The sequence below is a fragment of the Culex quinquefasciatus genome, chromosome 2, assembly GCF_015732765.1.
Source record: "Culex quinquefasciatus strain JHB chromosome 2, VPISU_Cqui_1.0_pri_paternal, whole genome shotgun sequence".
In the NCBI taxonomy this organism is placed as follows: domain Eukaryota; kingdom Metazoa; phylum Arthropoda; class Insecta; order Diptera; family Culicidae; genus Culex; species Culex quinquefasciatus.
The window spans coordinates 357806-383367 of NC_051862.1; the positions used below are offsets into that span (position 1 = coordinate 357806).

The 25562-nt window shown below is 32.5% G+C and overlaps 1 protein-coding gene across 1 annotated transcript in view; it reads left to right on the forward strand.

The window, feature by feature from the left end:
* The first annotated feature begins 330 nt into the window (after positions 1 to 330).
* The window catches only part of LOC6040543 (sex peptide receptor), a 62588-nt gene continuing 37356 nt past the window's right edge, over positions 331 to 25562 (forward strand). Inside the window, exons 1-2 of the mRNA XM_038253229.1 lie at positions 331 to 1702; positions 19518 to 20154. Coding sequence (XP_038109157.1) covers positions 19539 to 20154 — 616 coding nt within the window. The 5' untranslated portion in view covers positions 331 to 1702; positions 19518 to 19538. The remainder of the gene's footprint in view (positions 1703 to 19517; positions 20155 to 25562) is intronic.

A 25562-nucleotide genomic window follows, 5' to 3' on the forward strand; every position in this document is an offset into this window, starting at 1 on the left:
ATGCGGCTCCATCAAAATGCTTTTTAGCTAATAGTTAGATGGAGAAGCATTATGTTTCAAAATACATGAATTACATGGCTTTTGAAACATGTTCGATTTACATGAGTTAGTTAACAATCAAAAAAAGCAAACAAACACTTTAAGCGCCCTGGCGTCCCAGGTCACCGCCGGAAACCGTCAAGCTTGGCATCACTTTCGAAAGACACGCGCGATTCTCCTGACTGCGCAGGTCCGATCCGAGGACTTGTGGCTTCGCGTCTCTTGCGACCGAACAGCAGTATGTGGATGTGAATGAAACTCTGGACAACACACAGAACCGGCTTCCCCCCAAAGCGTGAGGATCAGTTGGTCCGGAATTGTGCTCGAAACTGGTTGTGTGCATGCCGTTGGTCCTGTGTGGATTGAGATCTAGCAGAAGGCAAAATCTGTTGGGATTGTGGCATTCATAAAAGTAGTACTACCGGGAAGTGAAACTGTTTCACGGTTGTGGTTTCGCTTCCGCTTTGGGGATTGCAATTGAAAAAGCAAGGTTTCAATTTCTCCCAGCAATTCTTTATAAGATGAGTCGGAAGGGAATAAAATTAAAATAAGACGAGAGCAGAGAGTTGTAAAACGACTTCGTAATGCTTGTGCATCGAGGTACAGATGAAAGCCACAAACTACTAGGTAGTGGTTGTAGTTTAACGGACTATTTAGTTCTGTGAAAGTGCATTCTGGAGCGTCTTGAAAATGCTCACTGTTTTTTTTTTATTTGAAGAAAAGAAAATTATTCAAGTGCTACTTGGAGCAGAGTGGAAAAGAAAAGCAACGCTGCGGAGAGTTGCATTAAAAAGTTGGCTGTAATTGAAAAGTGCATAATAAACAAAACAAGCAAGGTTCATTAATGGGTAAAATGTGGTCGTCACTTTGAACCAGTGTAGATGCAAAAAAGTGGCATTAGCACAATGTGGAAAAATTACAACCTTTTCTCGTTAGACCTCATACAGTATGCAAAGGCCATGTGAGAGGATAAACTAGTGGTGTAAATTATCTGAGTATTCAACACCTCATGTCACCATCGTATGGGCATGAATGGCCCAACGAAAGAGGATACACCAGAAGTGTCCTATACTTGGTAGCCATCATCATAAGGAATAGTATTTTTCCATTCATCAGCCGTTTGCAGCATCCCATCACTTGTGCAGTGTAATAGCCATAAAAAAAAAAAGAAAAACCTAAGGAGAGCCGGACGTACAACAGTTCCGTTTCCGTTTGCATCATTTTTCAAAAAGTGCTGCTCCAGACAAAGTGAAAATTAATCTTCCGTTTCGGCGTGTGTATGTGTCCGTTTAATTCGCGTTGTATCACCAGCACAGGGCAGCGACAGCTAACAAGCAGACAAGGTTGTGTGTTGTTACATGGGACCAACTTGTTGCTCGAAAAAGTGCCAACCCGGGTGAAAGCTAAGCAACAGCAAAGTACAGGAAAATAGCTAGGATCTATACGTTTAGTACACTAGACTGAGGATGGAACGTTGAACGTTGACATCTGGTACCAGCAGAAAGAAGGACGAAGGATACCTCAAGGTGCTTTTGTACTGCTCACGGTGGAGTTGTAAAAACAGAACAGAAAGGAAAAGCGGGAGGAAAACCAAATCTGCTAATCCAGTGAGCTGCTGAACGGCGACGTTCCATTGGCTGCTCGGTCATGAACGAAGGCAAATGTAAGGATAATAAGCTGCTATAAGTTTCCTACCATTTCCACACACTCGTGCCCGGGGGATGGACTTACGACCGTGGCGACTGAAATCTGAGATAAGAACTTATCGTTCCGCAACTGGAACAAATTTCATGCTTTAAAGATTAGTTTTTGTTGAAAGTACTTTTTTTCCTATATAAATTATAAAATATTTTAATTGAAAAAGCAGACCTCATTGTGACCTCATTCTACCAGTAATTACCTGACACTGATCTCCCGTCAGACATCGGGGATCAAAATTGTAATCTCTAGCTGCAAATTGCTTTTTCTCGTACGTACGTACTCAACACAATCATCCTGTTTTCGCTGCAACTGGGGAAATTGAATATGGTTCATGAATGAGAAAGTTTTCCCCTCTAGCAGTGTAAAACAGCTCCAATTGAAAACTATTGCTGTTGCGTGGTAGCGCTTTCCTCCTCTATACAGGATACCTTGCTGCACCCCAGCTACCAAACTCTATCGATGCTTTTCGCTAACTCTGACAGAAGAGGGGCGAAATATTAAACTAAAAACTGCTCACACCACCTTTCACCACCAGATACGATCTGGAGGATTTTACCGCTTTAGTTTTTTGGCTAAGTTTTAAATAAAATTCGGTGGTAGCACCAACTATCCCGCTGTATTTATGTTCAAATTTTCTCAGTTTACACTCACAGAAAAGTATAATTAAAAATGTATTAAACTGTGGAACGCCTCTACAATTTTTTAAGGCATGTTTGCTAGAAAGAATGCAAAACAATATGATAGAAAAAATCATCCAACCGTTTCCTAAGAAAAGCTTGATTAGAAATGATGCAAAAATAGAAGAACACTGTTGTGTTCTTTCGACGTTGTTTCGCAACCAGGCTGTTTGCTTCTCCTTTGAGTGCGTGTAAAATTTCCAATTATGAATTCCACTCTGATCAAACAGCTTTTGAAGGGGAACATGCTGCTCTCCAGCTGTAATCAAAATATTTTCCACAATTTTGCTCCCGTTTGGGTGGGACATGTTGTTGCTGGTGTGTCGGGGTTTGGGCCGGGTTTAGGATCATGAAGCAATATTTGTTTTTCAACCACGTCAACAAATGCTCCATTGCATCTATTCTCCTAATTGCTCTCAAATAATATTTTTGTTCTTGGAGAGAAAGGGAGGATCGGATTTTAATAAATTTCCTCGGCATGAATTTGCCAGCTGACGTTGTCACCGTTGACGATATGCCAGCATAATTTATATTCCCCATCAGCAAATTGATGGATCACGTAAGCTCACGTGTAGGCTCAAAAGCTTCATCAAAATCAAAACATGAAAGCTGCTAAAAGGGCTTGTGTTTAGCCACGTAAAATTTTGTTTGGGCGCTATCTGAAACCAAAACAGGTATGTTATTGATTTATGAATACAACTATAGTAGATTATGCAATTTGTTCAAAAATGGAGATTTGTGCAGCTCAAGTCGTACGTTTATCCATCAAGTACGAATACGGTTCTAGTTTTGCAACGCATTGCATCTCTTTTAGCAATTCCAAAAAGAATAGTTTAAACTTTCTCAAGGTGAAAACTGATAACTGTTGCTGCTACATTTGGATTTTTTTTTTTTGATCCACGATTTAAAACAAATTATCCCAAGTAACATTTTTTTCCAGGAGTTCTACAAGAGCTCTTCAAGATAGCTACAGCATAGCGGTTTGGACCGCGGTAGGATAAAATTCTCTTAAAAACTTCTTCAGGAGTTTGGAAGAGTACTTGGAGAGAGTTTTATCCTACCGCGGTCCAAACTGCTATGCTGAAGCTATCTTGAAGAGCTCTTGTAGAACGCCTGGAAAAAATGTGACTTGGGATATTCCATGGGTACCTGTTACCTCAACTAATGGATTGACGTAAAGTTTGAGGAAATCATGCACTAGAGAATCACCGCTGTCGGCAGTGAGATTCTATTTCGTTTGTTGAGGTATAACAAACCAATCCTTTTCGAAAACAATAAATAATTCAATGCGAAAACGAGCATTTGGAAAATAAAGGCTTTTCCAATGATAAGACACATGAATAAATGATAAACTTTTGCCGTTCTTTCAAATTCCCAAAACACCTGCCCTTGTCCACGTTTTCCCCGACTTTGTTGGATAAAAGATGAAAAGTTGTCGGATGCTCTTCATGCGTGTTTTTTAGCATAACGTGACCTTTGAAGTCTGATTTAATATTTATTTTCAACAAGACATAAAGTGTTTTTTTTAATTAGAGCAATCTTGATTTATGCTTGCTTGCGCCTTTCAACTCCAGTGTAATATTTTTGGTCAAAAATTATTGTTTACATTTCATTATATCGAAAAAAAAAAACAGAAATTGCAACGAATCAAGGCAACTACAATCAATTAATTGAGCAACTCATAAAACAACAATTTGCTTAATGATTTCCATCATCAATCATTTGTGCCACCACGGGATCGTATCAAATTGCCATGTTGCATAACAATGAGATTATTGTCCCAATTTCACAAAATACGAAGAGACAGCCATCGTTGTCCAGACCGGAAATAAATCAATCAGCAGTCGGTACACACATTTGCCGATGGAAATAATCAGAGCAACATTAATTTAATTTGCGTTGCGTGTGCAAAGTTAAACACCAATCACACTAATAAGAGGAATATTTTATGTTACCTTTAAATTTCTTTAAATTGCGTAATCAAAAATTGAATCGTAAGTCATAATTAAATTGCAAACTCTATTGTATTCACACAAAAAAAAAATAAATTTGAAGGTGAAATAGTGTTATCATCTTTTGTGTAAGTTGAATTATGCTAGAAATTTCGAAGAAACAATTTAACCTCCAGAACTCTTCCTACACCCAGAACTGAGCATCGGCATACGAGAGGATAAAGAACACGATTCGGTAGTAAAATGGTACTGTGTGCGGACGGAGAGGATAAATCCCGAAATTACCGAGAGTACTTTACTCATGGGTTCATCTTCAAAAAAAGTTCATCTGTAAAAAAAAGTACCGGCACCGAGACTCAAACCCAAGACCTTCGGCATATTGAACCGTGCCTTTGCCGTATGGGCCACCAAGGTTAGGTGACTAAGTGGCGGTCATTTGTCCATATAAGCCACTCAATAGGATGAACTATTCCAATGAACGAATGAACACGCAAGAGGACTATACTCTCGCAAAATAGCACTTTCCTCACGTTTCTTTTCGTGAGGACTATCCTCTTGTTCTTTAACTTTGGGTGTATTGTTTGGAGAGGTCTGATCTCTTATCACTACAAAACAACCTTCCATCTCTTTTTTTTTTCCTGCGAAAAAGGGATCGCGTCTCAGATGGTCACCAAAGAATAAAGCGTATAATGCACATAAACAATCTCGGTCGTCCTCAGGGCTAGTCTGATAGGAAGGTATAGCAGCGAGCAGTCAGACCTGTTGTGGACGCAAGAAATGCTTTGTTTATTTAAATATTTTCCAGCCAGCTCACTGCCGCTTGCCACAGTCCTGCCAACGTAGAGGTTGTCTCTTCATTTTTGCGATACACGAACCACCAGCAATCAAGAATTTAAACGCCAGAAGCGCTCTCTACCGCAAATCCCCAAACTCACCGCGAGGTTGAGCAAGTTGAAATGAAGAAAAAGCTAAGAAACTCTGAACACCATAAATACATACCCAAATATTATCCTAACGAAATCATTAAGCTTTGATTTAGGTAATCTAAAATAAATTACCCAAAGCTGAATGCTGTCGCTTCAAAGAGCGCTTCAACACCAAGATTAATTGGCATTGTTTACCGCAAAGATTCAGTCCTCTGCCATGCCTTGTTTCTCAGGATCCCCAGGGATGCTCTCTGACTCTGCTCAGGTGGTTGTCGGCATCCAAAGCCGTAGGCTGTGATCATCAGCTGGGGGAAAACCAGCTCCAGAGCATTTCAATTTACTGCGGGAAACAATTTGTTATTAGCATCCGTCCAAACAGAGAGACATCCAACGGCGATGCGCTGGTCATTAGTGCTTCGTTAAAAATAGATCAAGATAATTTACATGATTTTTATGGGCCTGCGGCGAAACATTGCCATCCGTTCGGTCGGTCGGCATGCGTGTCTGGTTTTCTGACATATGTTTTTGGGATGCTATAAAACACTGGCCAAACAAAAACAACCCACCCCCCTGTGTGTGTGTGTGTGTGTGTGTTTTTCGATTTTTCCCGCCGATACCACCTACGCAGCAGCGATCCAGCTACAGTCAGGAAGCGCTAAAATTTGCATACCACGACGTGTTAAACAAACTCATTGTGATGCGATTGGGCACGGTTCGATATTTGAATAAAGGGCGCGACAAGGGATCGCGTGCCGAACCTTAATACGTCCGATGAAAAGGATAACTATGGTGTCGAAAAATGTGGCTAACGAGCTATGTCGTAAAAGCTGTAATTGCCTTTCACACCCTCGATTTCCCACCGGACAAAAAGTGAAAACAGATTCATCATAATCTAATCTTTGTGGTGTTTTGGGATGTTATTTTCACCCCGTATCATGATGTAGTTTGCCAAACCAAAACCATCAAAAAAAATATTCAAAACAACCCATCGGGAACGGAACTTTTACTTCAACATTCTGCTAAAATACTAGATGTTGGGGTACTCCACTGGGAAAACCCGCCTAGTAAAGCTCGGCTGCACCAACAGCAGCACAACACAACGACACTGTGGTCGTCTTCTGGGAAAAGAACAGAATTGGCAAAGTTTTAGAGCTCGGCTCCTGCTGCTCTAGACGTTCCGACGTTATATTGTACTTTGTATGGAAAAGCAGGACGCCCTGCCATTGTCGACGTATACGACGACGATGCAGAGTTACTGGTGCAGGCTGATGTCGCAGAATTTACTGCTTTCGAAGGGCAGCTCGACATGTTTGACAATAAACAATACTGAGAAGTGAAACAACTTTTGATACACTTTAGGGGGGAAACATCTTGAAAGCAGCGCAATAGAGAAAAGTGATTTCCCAATATTTGCAACATGCACACAACCACGTTCAAGCCTCTTGAGATCCGGAGATTTTTGCTTGGCTTGAACGTGTACACAAAGAGCACATAAAAGTTGGCTCGTACGAGATGTTTAGTATTTAGCATACATCATTATGCAAACCGTTTTATCGCTCGAATTGAGGACAACATAGTTCGATGCACGAAAACACAGAGCATACATTTCAGACACAATTAGTCATAAGGCCCAATTAAATTTTGCTTGTTTGGAAGGAATGATTTTGTACCTTTGATTTGTTTGCAAAGTGTCCATCGAGAAGTCATATTTTTAATCGATTTGGTGTCTTCCCGAATAAAATTATATGATGATATGCATTGTCAAAACCATGCAGTTACAATAGATATTATAATATTTATGGTAAGTTTATGGTTGATTTTTTTGAACTTCATTGGAATGACGATAAAGCTATCGTAGATTTCATGGTTACAGCAAATTTCATGGTTTTGTTATTGGAAATGTTATAAATTGAAACAATAAAACTACTGTACATTTCATGAATACAGCAAATATTATGGTTTTGTTATTGAAAATCTCATAATGCATTTTTTCCATTTTTTTGTTACAGTAAGTTTTATAGTAATGTTATAGTTGCGTAGTGTGGACTTTTTTTTAACGATTTTTTCAAAATAATTTGAATCATGTAATAAAAGTATTGAAAATATTAAAATATTAAAATATTAAAATATTAAAAAATTAAAATATTAAAATATTAAAATATTAAAATATTAAAATATTAAAAAATTAAAATATTAAAATATTAAAATATTAAAATATTAAAATATTAAAAAATTAAAATATTAAAATATTAAAATATTAAAATATTAAAATATTAAAATATTAAAATATTAAAATATTAAAATATTAAAATATTAAAATATTAAAATATTAAAATATTAAAATATTAAAATATTAAAATATTAAAATATTAAAATATTAAAATATTAAAATATTAAAATATTAAAATATTAAAATATTAAAATATTAAAATATTAAAATATTAAAATATTAAAATATTAAAATATTAAAATATTAAAATATTAAAATATTAAAATATTAAAATATTAAAATATTAAAATATTAAAATATTAAAATATTAAAATATTAAAATATTAAAATATTAAAATATTAAAATATTAAAATATTAAAATATTAAAATATTAAAATATTAAAATATTAAAATATTAAAATATTAAAATATTAAAATATTAAAATATTAAAATATTAAAATATTAAAATATTAAAATATTAAAATATTAAAATATTAAAATATTAAAATATTAAAATATTAAAATATTAAAATATTAAAATATTAAAATATTAAAATATTAAAATATTAAAATATTAAAATATTAAAATATTAAAATATTAAAATATTAAAATATTAAAATATTAAAATATTAAAATATTAAAATATTAAAATATTAAAATATTAAAATATTAAAATATTAAAATATTAAAATATTAAAATATTAAAATATTAAAATATTAAAATATTAAAATATTAAAATATTAAAATATTAAAATATTAAAATATTAAAATATTAAAATATTAAAATATTAAAATATTAAAATATTAAAATATTAAAATATTGAAATATTAAAATATTAAAATATTAAAATATTAAAATATTAAAATTTTAAAATATTAAATATTTAAACATTTAAACATTTAAACATTTAAACATTTAAACATTTAAACATTTAAACATTTAAACATTTAAACATTTAAACATTTAAACATTTAAACATTTAAACATTTAAACATTTAAACATTTAAACATTTAAACATTTAAACATTTAAACATTTAAACATTTAAACATTTAAACATTTAAACATTTAAACATTGAAACATTTAAACATTTAAACATTTAAACATTTAAACATTTAAACATTTAAATATTTAAACATTTAAACATTTAAACATTTAAACATTGAAACATTTAAACATTTAAACATTTAAACATTTAAACATTTAAACATTTAAACATTTAAACATTTAAAAATTTAAACATTTAAACATTTAAACATTTAAACATTTAAACATTTAAACATTTAAACATTTAAACATTTAAACATTTAAACATTTAAACATTTAAACATTTAAACATTTAAACATTTAAACATTTAAACATTTAAACATTTAAACATTTAAACATTTAAACATTTAAACATTTAAACATTTAAACATTTAAACATTTAAACATTTAAACATTTAAACATTTAAACATTTAAACATTTAAACATTTAAACATTTAAACATTTAAACATTTAAACATTTAAACATTTAAACATTTAAACATTTAAACATTTAAACATTTAAACATTTAAACATTTAAACATTTAAACATTTAAACATTTAAACATTTAAACATTTAAACATTTAAACATTTAAACATTTAAACATTTAAACATTTAAACATTTAAACATTTAAACATTTAAACATTTAAACATTTAAACATTTAAACATTTAAACATTTAAACATTTAAACATTTAAACATTTAAACATTTAAACATTTAAACATTTAAACATTTAAACATTTAAACATTTAAACATTTAAACATTTAAACATTTAAACATTTAAACATTTAAACATTTAAACATTTAAACATTTAAACATTTAAACATTTAAACATTTAAACATTTAAACATTTAAACATTTAAACATTTAAACATTTAAACATTTAAACATTTAAACATTTAAACATTTAAACATTTAAACATTTAAACATTTAAACATTTAAACATTTAAACATTTAAACATTTAAACATTTAAACATTTAAACATTTAAACATTTAAACATTTAAACATTTAAACATTTAAACATTTCAACATTTCAACATTTTTATTCAATAATAGAAACGGCAAAAAATATTAAGGATCACAAAACGAACACACCATGACACCTGAACTGGGCAACGTTCCCCAAACGAACGCACCATGGCGAGCTGTCATTTGTTTTCAATCGCGCGCGTGTTCGATCCTGTTTGTGTGGCGCAGTTGAAATCGAAAATACTCAAGTCGAATCGCGTGTGCTCGTGAAGGAAGTTGTTCCGGCGTTCGTTCAACATGGTTCTGATGGACAAATCCACCGGGTGACCGAACCGGATCGGCGGGATGGCGGAATTTTCGCATATTTGGGTGAGTATTAGGAGTTTTGTTGAACTTGCCTAGGGCGGAATCCCACCCGCAACAGCAGCAGGCATTTTCAGGCAAGTAGTATGCCATGTTCTAAACAAAAAATGTGTTTCTCTTTTACATGGACTTCTTCCACCGCGTTCGGTTACGGGACAAAACCCACCAGAAGCGCTTGATTGTGAGAGGAGGTCCGGCGCCTGCTGCGGACACTCCCGGCCGAGTTTGTTCCGGATGGTGAGCTCGCCTCGTCTGGAGGCGAACATTGTTAGGTGAGTTGTGAGTTGAGGCTAGTAAGTAGTTCAGAAAAACTTTCAAACAAAGGTCAAGGAATTAGGGCCACGAAATGATTTTTCATAAACGGTACGCAGCTGAAAAGTAACTGAAAATGACAGTAATTTTGGACGTTTTTTCGCGTGGTGCTTGTTTACAATTTTTTTGTTGAATAAATCAAACAATTTGGATGTACAAATTTGAATGCAATTGAAAATCACAATCGTTTGAGTAATTTTGTAATAATTAATGTTCCATTAATTTGTTTTAATTTTCTAGAAATTAGCAAATTTAGAAATTAGGAAATTAGGAAATTAGAAAATTAGGAAATTAGGAAATTAGAAATTAGGAAATTAGGAAATTAAGAAATTAGAAAATTAGGAAATTAGGAAATTTGGAAATTTGGAAATTAGGAAATTAGGAAATTAGGAAATCAGGAAATTAGGAAATTAGGAAATTAGGAAATTGAGAAATTAGCAAATTAAGAAATTAGGAAATAAGGAAATTAGGCAATTAGGATATTAGGATATTAGGAAATTAGGAAATTCGGAAATGAGGACATAAGGAAATTGAAAACAGGAAATAAGAAAATTAGGGAATTAGAAAATTAGGAAATTAAGAAATTTGGAAATTTGGAAATTAGGAAATTAGAAACTTAGGAAATTAGAAAATCAGGAAATAAGGAAATTGAGAAATTAGCAAATTAGGAAATTAGGAAATAAGGAAATAAGGAAATAAGGAAATTAGGCAATTAGGATATTAGGAAATTAGGAAATTAGGAAATTAGGAAATCAGGAAATTAGGAAATTAGGAAATTAGGAAATTGAGAAATTAGCAAATTAGGAAATTAGGAAATAAGGAAAAAAGGAAATAAAGAAACAAGGAAATAAGGAAATAAGGAAATAAGGAAATTAGGCAATTAGGATATTAGGAAATTAGGAAATTAGGAAATTAGGAAATTAGGAAATTAGGAAATTAGGACATTAGGAAATTGAAAACAGGAAATAAGAAAATTAGGGAATAAGGAAATTAGGAAATAAGGAAATTTGGAAATTAGGAAATTAGGAAATCAGGAAATTAGGAAATTAGGAAATTGAGAAATTAGCAAATTAGGAAATTAGGAAATAAGGAAATAAGGAAATAAGGAAATAAGGAAATAAGGAAATTAGGCAATTAGGATATTAGGAAATTAGGAAATTAGGAAATGAGGACATTAGGAAATTGAAAACAGGAAATAAGAAAATTAGGGAATTAGAAAATTATGAAATTTGGAAATTTGGAAATTAGGAAATTAGGAAATTAGAAAATTAGGAAATTAAGAAATTAAAAAAATTAACAATTAAGAAATTACAAAAATAGAGAATTAGGAAATTAAGAAATTCGGATATTCGGAAATTAGGAAATTAAGAAATTAGAAAATTTAACAATTAAGAAATTACAAAATTAGAAAATTTGGAAATTCGGAAATTAGGAAATCAGGGAATTAGGAAATTAGGAAATTAGGAAATTAGGAAATTAGGAAATTAGGAAATTAGGAAATTAGGAAATAAGGAAATTAGGAAATTAGGAAATTAGGAAATTAGGATATTAGGAAATTAGGAAATTAGGAAATTAGGAAATTAGGAAATTAGGAAATTCGGAAATTAGGAAATAAGGAAATCAGGAAATCAGGAAATTAGGAAATTAGGAAATAAGGAAATTAGGAAATTAGGAAATTAGGAAATAAGGAAATTAGGCAATAAGGATATTAGGAAATTAGGAAATTAGGACATTAGGAAATTGAAAACAGGAAATAAAAAAATTAGGGAATAAGGAAATTATAAAATTAGGAAATTTGGAAATTTGGAAATTTTGAAATTTTGAAATTTTGAAATTTTGAAATTTTGAAATTTTGAAATTTTGAAATTTGGAAATTTTGAAATTTGGAAATTAGGAAATTAAGAAATTGAGAAATTATAAAATTTAACAATTAAGAAATTACAAAATTAGAAAATTAGGAAATTAAGAAATTTGGATATTCGGAAATTCGGAAATTCGGAAATTAGGAAATTAGGAAATTAGGAAATTAGGAAATTAGGAAATTAGGAAATTAGGAAATTAGGAAATTAGGAAATTAGGAAATTAGGAAATTAGGAAATTAGGAAATTAGGAAATTGAGAAATAAGCAAATTAGGAAATAAGGAAATAAGGAAATAAGGAAATAAGGAAATAAGGAAATAAGGAAATAAGGAAATAAGGAAATAAGGAAATAAGGAAATAAGGAAATAAGGAAATAGGGAAATAAGGAAATAAGGAAATAAGGAAATTAGGCAATTAGGATATTAGGAAATTAGGAAATTCGGAAATGAGGACATTAGGAAATTGAAAACAGGAAATAAGAAAATTAGGGAATTAGAAAATTAGGAAATTAGGAAATTTGGAAATTAGGAAATTAGAAAATTTGGAAATTAGAAAATTTGGAAATAAGAAAATTTGGAAATTAGGAAATTACGAAATTAGGATATTAGGAAATAAGGAAATAAGGAAATTAGGCAATTAGGATATTAGGAAATTAGGAAATTCGGAAATGAGGACATTAGGAAATTGAAAACAGGAAATAAGAAAATTAGGGAATTAGAAAATTAGGAAATTTGGAAATTTGGAAATTAGAAAATTAAGAAATTAGGAAATTAAGAAATTAAAAAAATTAACAATTAAGAAATTACAAAAAAAGAGAATTAGGAAATTAAGAAATTCGGATAGTCGGAAATTAGGAAATTAAGAAATTAGAAAATTTAACAATTAAGAAATTACAAAATTAGAAAATTCGGAAATTAGGAAATCAGGAAATAAGGAAATTAGGAAATTAGGCAATTAGGATATTAGGAAATTAGGAAATAAGGAAATTAGGAAATTAGGAAATTAGGAAATTAGGAAATTAGGAAATTAGGAAACTAGGAAATTAGGAAATTAGGATATTAGGATATTAGGAAATTAGGAAATTAGGAAATTAGGAAATTAGGATATTAGGAAATTAGGAAATTAGGAAATTAGGAAATTCGGAAATTAGGAAATTAGGAAATTAGGAAATTAGGAAATAAGGAAAGTAGGCAATAAGGATATTAGGAAATTAGGAAATTAGGACATTAGGAAATTGAAAACAGGAAATAAGAAAATTAGGAATAAGGAAATTAGGAAATTAAGAAATTTGGAAATTTTGAAATTTTGAAATTTTGAAATTTTGAAATTTTGAAATTTTGAAATTTTGAAATTTTGAAATTTTGAAATTTTGAAATTTTGAAATTTTGAAATTTTGAAATTTTGAAATTTTGAAATTTGGAAATTTGGAAATTTGGAAATTTGGAAATTTGGAAATTAGGAAATTAGGAAATTAAGAAATTGAGAAATTATAAAATTTAACAATTAAGAAATTATAAAATTAGAAAATTTGGAAATTAAGAAATTTGGATATTCGGAAATTCGGAAATTCGGAAATTCGGAAATTAGGAAATTAGGAAATTAGGAAATTAAGAAATTGAAAAATTTAACAATTAAAAATTACAAAATTAGAAAATTACGAAATTAGGAAATTACGAAATTAGGAAATTACGAAATAAGGAAATAAGGAAATTAGGAAATCAGGAAATAAGGAAATTAGCAAATCAGGAAATTAGGAAATTAGGAAATTAGGAAATTAGGAAATTAGGATATTAGGAAATTAGGAAATAAGGAAATTAGGAAATTTGGAAATTTGGAAATTATGAAATTATGAAATAAGGAAATTAGGAAATTCGGAAATTCGGAAATTCGGAAATTTGAAAATTAGGAAATTAGGGAATTAGGAAATTAGAAAACAGGAAATTAGGAAATTAAGAAATTAGGGAATTAAGAAAATAAGAAAAAAAAGGAAATTTGGAAATTAGGAAATTAGGAAATTCTGAAATTCGGAAATTAGGGAATTAGGAAATTAGAAAACAGGAAATAAGAAAATTAGGGAATTAGGAAATTAGGAAACTAGGAAATAAGCAAATAAGGAAATTTGGAAATTCGGAAATTAGGGAATTAGGAAATAAGAAAACAGGAAATTAGAAAATTAGGGAATTAGGAAATTAGGAAATTTGTAAATTTGGAAATTAGGAAATTTGGAGATTAGGAAATAAGGAAATTATGAAATTTATAAATTTAACAATTAAAAATTACAAAATTTGAAAATTAGGAAATAAAGAAATTCGGATCTTCGGAAATTAGGAAATTAAGAAATTTAAAAATGAACAATTAAAAATTACAAAATTAGAAAGCTAGGAAATTAGGAAATAAGGAAATTAAGAAATTTAGAAATTAAGAAATAACAAAATTAGAAAATTAGGAAACAAGGAAATTAGGAAATCAGGAAATAAGGAAATCAGGAATTCAGGCAATAAGGATATTAGGAAATTAGAAAATTTGAAAATGTGGAAATTAGGAAATTTAAAAATTAGGAAATTAAGAAATAAGAAGATATTAAGAGTTTTAGAATTTAAGAATTTTAGAATTTTAGAATTTTAGAATTTTAGAATTTTAGAATTTTAGAATTTTAGAATTTTAGAATTTTAGAATTTTAGAATTTTAGAATTTTAGAATTTTAGAATTTTAGAATTTTAGAATTTTAGAATTTTAGAATTTTAGAATTTTAGAATTTTAGAATTTTAGAATTTTAGAATTTTAGAATTTTAGAATTTAGAATTTTAGAATTTTAGAATTTTAGAATTTTAGAATTTTAGAATTTTAGAATTTTAGAATTTTAGAATTTTAGAATTTTAGAATTTTAGAATTTTAGAATTTTAGAATTTTAGAATTTTAGAATTTTAGAATTTTAGAATTTTAGAATTTTAGAATTTTAGAATTTTAGAATTTTAGAATTTTAGAATTTTAGAATTTTAGAATTTTAGAATTTTAGAATTTTAGAATTTTAGAATTTAGAATTTTAGAATTTTAGAATTTTAGAATTTAGAATTTTAGAATTTAGAATTTAGAATTTTAGAATTTTAGAATTTAGAATTTTAGAATTTTAGAATTTTAGAATTTTTTAGAATTTTAATTTTAGAATTTTAGAATTTTAGAATTTTAGAATTTTAGAATTTTAGAATTTTAGAATTTTAGAATTTTGAATTTTAGAATTTTAGAATTTAGAATTTTAGAATTTTAGAATTTTAGAATTTTAGAATTTTAGAATTTTAGAATTTTAGAATTTTAGAATTTTAGAATTTTAAATTTTAGAATTTTAGAATTTTAGAATTTTAGAATTTTAGAATTTTAGAATTTTAGAATTTTAGAATTTTAGAATTTTAGAATTTAGAATTTTAGAATTTTAGAATTTTAGAATTTTAGAATTTTAGAATTTTAGAATTTTAGAATTTTAGAATTTTAGAATTTTAGAATTTTAGAATTTTAGAATTTTAGAATTTTAGAATTTTAGAATTTTAGAATTTTAGAATTTAGAATTTTAGAATTTTTTTAGAATTTTAGAATTTTAGAATTTTAGAATTTTAGAATTTTAGAATTTTAGAATTTTAGAATTTTAGAATTTTAGAATTTTAGAATTTTAGAATTTTAGAATTTTAGAATTTTAGAATTTTAGAATTTTAGAATTTTAGAATTTTAGAATTTTAGAATTTTAGAATTTTAGAATTTTAGAATTTTAGAATTTTAGAATTTTAGAATTTTAGAATTTTAGAATTTTAGAACTTTAGAACTTTAGAATTTTCGAATTTTCGAATTTTCGAATTTTCGAATTTTCGAATTTTCGAATTTTCGAATTTTCGAATTTTCGAATTTTCGAATTTTCGAATTTTCGAATTTTCGAATTTTCGAATTTTAGAATTTTAGAATTTTAGAATTTTAGAATTTTAGAATTTTAGAATTTTAGAATTTTAGAATTTTAGAATTTTAGAATTTTAGAATTTTAGAATTTTAGAATTTTAGAATTTTAGAATTTTAGAATTTTAGAATTTTAGAATTTTAGAATTTTAGAATTTTAGAATTTTAGAATTTTAGAATTTTAGAAATTTTAGAATTTTAGAATTTTAGAATTTTAGTAACAGCTAATTTAATAGCATTTGTACTTAAACAAACACATGAAAATATTCCCTATGTTTAATTTAGTGTGTTTCTCTTTTACAGGGGCCTATTCCACTGAAGATTGTGCTTCATAAATACGCGAGAGTTCATCCCAAGTACGAAGCAGTAGTTCCGGCACCGGCATTTCGAACAACGTCAGAAAGTTCGGATTGAAGCAGAATATTAAAAGAAAACGACGCGGAAAAATGGACTATTTTTTTTAAATCAACGAAAAAAAATATAAAAATACAATAAAACTTACCGTATTGACCATTAATTTCAATATATAAATATATGTTTTACAGTACAATTTAGTGGAGAGAAAAAAATAAATACAATGAAAATACAATGAACCATACTGTAGTTATTATTTATTTCATTGTCCGATTACGGTTTTTACAGTACCATTTAGTATGGAAAAAACTATGAAGAACTGTAAATTGACTGTGTAATCCACTGTAACCGTTACTGTTTTAATTATAAATGTATGATGTTTTCTATGGTCAGGGTAATTTTTTGGACGGAAAAGGCATCAATGAAAATACGGTAGAAAGTATAGTATTTGGGTTTTTTTTGTATGGGGAAAAGTCGAATTTTTTATGGTGACTGTGCCTAACAATACCCCTTTTTTATAGTAAATTCCCAGAATAGGATATATTCTATGGTGAAAAAACATAAAGGCTACTGTAGAATCATGGTAAAAATAACCATAGAATTTATCGTGTGATAACCATAAAATCTACTGTAGGTTTATAGTAAAACTTTATGCGGGTTCAGCTTTAGACTAATGTTCTACATTTAAAAATACCACACATTGTTTACTTCACTTCTTGTTACTTAAACATGTAATCACAAAACATGTAATTTTTTCATCAAATCGACAAAATTGATCAAAATGCCAAAAATGACCATATCGACCAAAACGGTCAGAATGACCAAATGTTCAAAATAGCCTGAGCGACCAAATCGACCAAAATTACCAAATCGATTAAAATTATCAAAACGTCAAAAATTACCAAAACAACCAGAATGACCAAACCGACAAAAATGACCAGATCGACCAAAATTACCAAATCGTCCAAAAAGACTAAAACAATCCAAGTGACCAAAATTACCAAATCGATTAAAATTATCAAAACGTCCAAAATTACCAAAACAACCAGAATGACCAAACCGACAAAAATGACCAAAAAGACCAAAAATTACCAAAATGACCAAATCGACCAAACGTTTAAAATGACCAAATCGACCAAAATGGTCAAAACGATTAAAATGGATTTAGGCCTAAATGACAAAATATACCGAATCGACCAAAATTACCAAAATGACCGAAATGACTGAACGGTTAAGGGTGCACTACAAGCGAACATTTTTTGCTCAGACTTTTTTACGGAAATTGTCATAACTCTGAAAAGAAAACAGTTAGAGTATTAGGTCCTGTAGAAATGTTATGCAAAGTTAACAAGACCTAAACTGATCTGATTGTTTCTTCAAAGTTTCTTCAAAAAGCAAAAAAAAACTTGCGAAAATAGCTATTAAATGATCAAATCGTCTCAAATCGATGCAGCCGTGCTATCATGTCGTATGTTGCTTTTTGACGTTCCGAGAAAAACACGTTTTAATGTTTGACCTTGAAAAACAAAAACGAGAGCACGCAATGTAAAGAATAACAAACACGTTTTGTTTAGTTGACCATTCTGTGCATTGTTCCGAAGTTTGATTGAATTTGGTTGTCGAGGTCCCGAGATTTAATTGAAAATGTTTACGCTAGTCGAGCCTGTATCTGTGTCAAACACGTTCTGACCTGGAATCCCTTTGGCCAATTGTCGCACTTACAAAATTGACAAAATTGATCAAAATGCCTAAAATGACCATATCGACCAAAACGGTCAGAATGACCAAATGTTCAAAATAGCCTGAGCGACCATATCGACCAAAGTACCAAATCGGTCAAAAAATATCAAAACTTCCAGAATTTCCAAAACAACCAGAATGACCAAACCGACAAAAACGATCAAAGTGGCCAAATCAAACCAAAATTACCAAATCAACCAAAATAACCAAATGACCAAAAGTTTAAAATGACCAAATCGTTTTAATGTTTGACCTTGAATAAACAAAAACAAGAGGAATCCCTTCAGCCAATTGTCACACTTACATCAATTTTCAGGCTGTGTCAAGATAGCACGACAAGATTGAAACATCTTTCATATGAAAAGTGACAAAAATGCACGGAGTTTTTTTTTTGTTTTTATTGAATATCTCAGGATTGAAATCGAATTTAGGGGATCTGTGAAGGTCAAAAGGTTAGGCATTGTGCACAAAATAGCTTTCTTAACTCAATTTGACCCAAAATGCACGTACGACAAGTTAGCACGACACCAACGAAATGATCAAAATGACCAAATCGGACAAAATGACCTTTTTTTGTTTTTTTTTTTTTTAAACTTCATGATCCCGGTACGAGAATCGAACTCACGACCTCTGGATTGGAAACCCAGCACGCCGCGAGTCGAAACCCATCCCCTACCGGTCAGTATTCCCAGTGAGCATATTTACTCTTTTAAGGGATCTGACTTTGCCGAGCCAGACAGGAATCAAACCCATCACCTTCCGCTTACAAGGCGAAACCCGTAACCTTACGGCCACGGAAGCTCGGCAACTTAACGACTTAACGACCAATAAGGCCAAAATTACCAATTTTTATAAACTACAAAAATGACCATAAAAAATCAGACAATTAAACATAAGTTCCATTTTTTACCATTTCACCAATAGTTTTTGAGATATCGTCATTTGAAAACCAAAAGCTAATCAGATGACACTTATATAAGTGTTCCATAGCTTTCGATAATATTTGTTTTCTGAGAATCGTTTTCTCCATTAAGTATTTCTGAAACTAAAAACGAAAATCTGAACCATACAGTGACTTTTACATGAAAACTTTGCAATTTTAAATAAAAAGTGTAGCGAAGGCAAAGATTGCATATTTGATTCATTTCATCTACAAACCCATGCTGGAATAGTGGAATACCATTAGACGAAGGCGATTTTCTACCTCCAAGCACCCTTCTGCAGAATCCTGTGCCTACTATATGCTGGCCAAATAAATATGTACATGCGTTTTGTTTGATATGACACATCAAAAGGATCCTAAACAATCACTTGTGCTTCAGTCAATCCATCACACAGGGAAGCCAAGTGTTCGTCCTTCGTTCGTAACCTAGATTCCAGGAGTCGTCTGACAAGTAACTCATGTGATTTTTCTTTCTTTCTTTTTTTCCAAATGCTAGATTTACTGTAACGGAAAATTTATGGTAACGTCATGTCCCACGACTGAAATAATCAATATGTCAATTGATGCTGCTGTAGCTGGTGGTGCTGGTGGTGATGGGTCTAATGTCTTCAGTCGATTATCGACATCCGGTGCAGCGACACTGGGGACAAGTGGGACGGCTGGCGAGCAGCAGCACAAGCGGTACTACTTCGACGACAGTGAAGACGAAACCACGGCGTCGAAACAGCAATTTTACAGCCTGCATCATCCCCAAAGCCAGCCAGGACCACTGTTGATGGGTGAAAACATCACGGCAGCATCCAGCATGTACTCCTCGCTGGACGCCAGCATGTACAGTCCGATAGAGACGGAAAATGACACCGACTTTTATTACGTGGGTGGTGGTCTCGGATTTTCCGGTGGTCACAACGGCACGCTTCTACTCAACGGTGAAGACTATCACAGTTGCATGGGAATGGAAGGAAATGTTTCCTACTTGAACGTGTCGTGTGAGACTATTCTCAACTACAGCATCCCACTGTACGGCTACTGCACACCGATCTTCATCCTAATTACACTGACTGCCAACTCTTTAATCGTGATTGTCCTGAGCAAACGCAGCATGGCCTCTCCTACCAACTTTGTTCTGATGGGTAAGCAAAAATTGTTACAATTAACTTTCTCATTTTCTCCCCTTTTCCAGTTAATTTCGCATTCAGCTCTAATTATAAAAGTAATAAATCAGTCTTAATCAAATAATCAAAACGGCTCCTCGTTGCCAGTTTCGCTCTGAAGGATGTCTCATTTCCTAATGTCTACCCAGCCGGTTTTACTCTTGGGTTTGCCCAGGCGGAAGCAAAAGTCCGTCCGACAGGCATTCAAAAGAAACCAACAGAAAAAAAGCCAGCATCCCGCGACACGAAGATTTGCGTTTCGCACGCTGCAGAAAAAAAAACAATTTATCTTATTGCTTTTCCGAAGGTTTCTTGCGCGCCACTTTGGGTGCTGTGACATGTCAGGAAGCAAAGACAACAATCACAATATAAATCAAAAAGCTCGAATCCCGCATTTGAGGCACGACTGTAACTTTGCTCACCGGGATTATGTTTGTCAAACTTTATTAGCCTTCACTCAATTTTAAAGCATGAAATAATAAGCTTTTTTCATCATTATTGCTCCGTTGTTTGCTTCTCGGTTTCCATGCTTACAAATGGATAATACTATGGAGCAGCATGGTGCCTCACCATTAAGCACATGGAGCACAATTCTGGGAGGGTTTCACGCCAACATGGTAATAATATTCCAACTGAGTAAGCAACAACCTTTAATTGCATCCCTGGAGTGAACCAGTGTGTGTGAGTAAAAGTACATGAATGGCTCACAATTAGTAAAGCATTTATGTTCGGGCTGATATGGGCAAATAAAGTCACAATAGGAATAAAAAAAACCCTCCACCAAGAGCAGACGCATTCATCACAATTCCGTCCAGAAAAATCTGCTTTTGTCATTGCAGTGACTGCTGACGGAGATTATCTCGGTGAAATGAATTCGTCGGGTCAGATAAATTGCGATAAAATATTAATTCCTTCGTCGGGGAATAGAGTGTTTGCTTTTTCCTGATATTTCTATTCCACGTGGATTATTTTTCACGCTGTCTTAAGTGCACCAAACACAGACGGTTTCTTTTTTGCTCTTCTAGTGGCATATGTCATTGATGGGTACCTACCATAGCAGAAGGTCACGTTCAGCCGAGGGAAACGAAGGGACACTTCTAAGAGTTGATCGACCGGTCTGTCACGTCTAGGTACGTTCGCCATGAAAAAAAGCTTCGAAGGAGCAAAGAAATCACACACGCGACACGGTACCATCTCTCACTTCATTAATCATCAATTCCCAGTGATGCCGAGCTAAGCTAAAGGATGTATCCTTCATTTTCGTGCTCTTTGTGCTCAAAGTAGTACTCCCATGGTATCGTTTTGTGCTGTGCAGACGCACCTGTAAAAAAAACAAAGAAAAAGGTATAGCGCGATGAAATACTGCGAACGGATCCAAAGAGATGCACGACCAGATCTAAAGTTTTACGCCGCTCGGGGAGAGGAGACAGGTAATTGATCAAAAAGTAAACACAACTGTCACAAGTTTATCGGAGTGTAAAGTGAAAAGTGAGAGCAGAATCGATTGTTCGACTAAAGTCACAGCGTACGTGGTGGCTGTATTTGATGAAATTGGATTTTTTTCTGGGTGTCATTTCCACATATCTTTACGATTCGATGGCAAAGGGAACTTTTGCATCAATATAAAAGTCTACTGAAATTCGATAAGTCGTTTGAGGGAAAAGCAATCTTTTGCGCCTAAATTGTCATCGTCATTGTCGCTGGAACGGTTTACAATTACACAGCACTTTTTCATAGCTCAGAAAGTGATTTAGGCTTTTTTAATGATACCGTTGTTAGCAGTTTTGTGTAGACGTAGAACATGACACCTATGGCACTTAAAACGGGATGAAAAGACATTCTCTATTAAAACAAAAATATGGAAGTTAACAATACTCAGTTCAGAATCGAATAAAAAAAGCATTCGATTACACTTTCAAACAAAAAAGGAAAAAGTGACAGAACATTATAAATTCATACTGAAGCAAATAGTACACAGTTAAAAATTATGTCAATTTGGAAAGTTTAATTTTGGAAGGTTGATTATTACCTCTTTAATCATGTAATTTTACCTCAATTTAGACTGAAAAAGCGACATTACACCTGAAATGTGGTAAAATTACCAGCCCGGAAGCATGTTGACAGCTCCCATACAAACTGAGCGTACCGTAAACTGGGGTTAATCGGGACACATGGGGCGAATTGGGACAGCAGTTTTAACCATGTTGGAGCACAATATTTTGATTTTTCTGGTTGGTTTCGGTTAGAACAGACACAGGCCAACAAAATGTGTACATCTATTTCCAAATTTAAAAGCTTTAAGTGCTCTAAAAACTGCTGTCCCTATTCAGACTGTAGTCCCGATTCACCCCAGATTACGGTACCCATTTTGTGGGCCCAGTGGGCCTAAGCTGGCGGCCTTCGATATTATCTCACCAAACTTTTGAAAATGGCGAATAGTTTAATTACATAAAGTTTTGCCTTGTTTCGGTTTAAAACGACAAAATAAGCAGTCTGGAATCATTTTCTTAAAAAAACTAGATACGCCACGTTCAAATATTTGTCTAGAACAGTTGAAGTGAGTGTGCCGCGAAAGCCGTCACGAAAAAAGTTTCCCATGCAAATTTTGAGTTGCGTATATAATGGGCGGACTCCGACGTAACCCACTGGCAATCTGTCGGTGAATACGCGCAACTCACGAAAACTGGCTGAAAATCACACATTTTCAGAGGTAAAATTACCCATTTTTTCTGACATAGAAGATAATTTATTTTTCTGTGTAGGTAGAAGGTCCTCAAAATCACATGCATAATTTTCTCAAAACCTTTAAGAAGGGTGTTATGGTTTTAATCCAGTTTGGATAGGAAATTAAGGCGGTTCGCTTTTCGTACATTATTAGTTTACAAACTTTGGAAAAAAGACCCTTGAACAAACTGTGAATTTCTACGTTACGTTACTTTATCCTCCGTAAGGATGGTTGGTGCTTTCCTCACAGTCATATAGTAAATATAGCCCAAAAGGAACTCCACTCCCCTTTAACACGTTTAACAAATTCATCAGTAGTAGGGTTGTCAGATCTTCAGTCTTTTGGGCTCATTGGGAAGGCCTTTTGATTGCTTATCCATCGATGGGTCGCATGATCGGACAACGTTTTCATTAACATATCTGAGATCCGGCCTCAAAAAAGTGTATAGATAACACTTAACTGTGTAACTGGTTGCCAATGTTACCCTTCAAAATTCATTAAATATGACATGAAATTTCATGAAATTTAAAAATTATATTTTATTTGGTGATAATCATTTTTGAATCGACTGACCCCTCAATAATTTTGCTTTGATATTGTTTTTGACGTTTGTCTGCTTTTAAACTGGGCAAACGCTAGGCTACAGCCCAGTTATCGAGCGCCCAGTTAAACAACACCAAGTTACCGAACAAGTTTTGTACTCTAAAGTCAATTAGTTTTTTTTAATTGAAGATGGCGGCCAAAATGACGATGATAGCAATCAAATATTGAAATTTAACTAAAATGGGGTAACAAATCAAAAATTTGATTTTAAAAGTAAAAAAAAAACAACAATTTGTTTTCGTCATGGTACGATTATCCGAAGTCTCATAACCGGATAATCAAGTCCGGACTGCAATGCTTTCCAATGAGTTGAGAATGTGCGATCATTTTCTTTTTGTACGTTTGTTGGCTAGTGTAAACGAAACTATTGATAATCGAGTCTGGCATAACCATTCTTTTGTAAATTCAATTCCAATAGGTGTTTACTGGTCAGATTGAAACCATCTATTGTTTTGCCGGAAGCAGCCAATAATTCAAATCAAAACAGAGCTCCAGAGTGCGCACTCAAACCCCAATCAGGACGCCATTAGAGTCTGCACATTTCCTGATCGCTGCCGGTGTCAATTACGTTCAAGTGCCATTATACTGAATTAATCTACCTTTTCCCGGGTGTCGAGAGGGTTGAGATCCGAGGAATAGCACCTGTGCGGTTTCCTAGCATCCTGGCACTCGTTGTCATCATCCTAGACGAGAGAAAAGTACAGACTGAAGGATATTGCGTCGAACAAAAGGTGGCCATAAAACACAATGACACAACTAGGGTAAATTTAATTTCCGCCTCAATGGCTTACACACGGCACAGGTGCAAGAAATTTGTTCAGACCCACTCACGTAAAAGAGGCCACATCACTTGCCGCTTGATCCGGATTAGCCCACAAGGAGGAAACTTTACAATGATGGCGAGAGAGCGAACAGGCGCGTTGTTGCTGAAGGGTATTTTCACTTGTTTCATAGCGCTTTGAAGAGTCGACGACAACCTGGGCGGAACATTCGGTGATTAGTCAATCCGCTTTGTGAAAAGCGCTTCCAACGACTGGAACCTGCCAGCAGCCAGAGGAACCATCAAGCTCAGAGTGTTCACAGCACTGAAAAACAAAACGATGCCCTCGTTGGCCACTTGGAGTCGCGCGTTACAAATTTGTATGACCACTACGAGCAAAGCTGGGCGGCATGTCAATGGGCGAACTTTTTGTAATATATCAATGCCTTAAATGTGAAGTCAAACTTCTGCGTCCCTTCGTCTCGCTCTTCCTTGCGTTTGCTGCGTGGTGACAGAAGTCATTTGAATGCGATCATGGGAGATTTGAATGGATTCTCATGTCAATGGGTGTGAGTAACTTTGCGCAACACTCATACGTTTCTGTGTGAAACGTACGAAAGTAGAATGTCAAAATCAGATTGTCGTGGTGAAGACGATTGGAGTGTTCTGTCACCTATCACAAACAAAGTCGAAACTCCGTAAGCACTGAACCTTGCACTGTCTTTCGGTACATGCTTGATGCATTTATTTCAATGAACATTTTTACGATGAACCTATATGAAAGTTTTATACAAACATAATTTTTTACATTATGATTTCTAAATAAAAAAAAATATCATCAAATACTCAAGTTTAAACACACCGCGTCTTCTTTCGTGATCCTGTTTTCCACTAACGCTAACGAGTCACCGAGCTCGTTGGTGCTTTTTGGTCAGCATGATGTTGTGCGGAAAACTTCGTGGAAATCCCACCACAGCGAGTGGGTGTGTGTGATGCACAATCACCTAACTGATGATGAGTAATTGAAATGCTAGACACACCGGCACACACTAAACCACGACGGCCAAAAGTGCAAACTCCGAGTGGGTTTCAGGTCACATGCTCGCTAATTGCAATTACTCGTAATGTTTGATATGCTTGCCAAACATCCGAAAATAGCTTGCAAGAAGCATGTTCTCGGTGTGGATTTTAAAAACGTTAATTTAAGCATGCTTGCGAAACCAATGTTTAAATGAAAATGGGACATTTCGAAACGGGGTGGCCTTATCGGAGGCTTTGCAGGTGCAAGCTCAAATTATT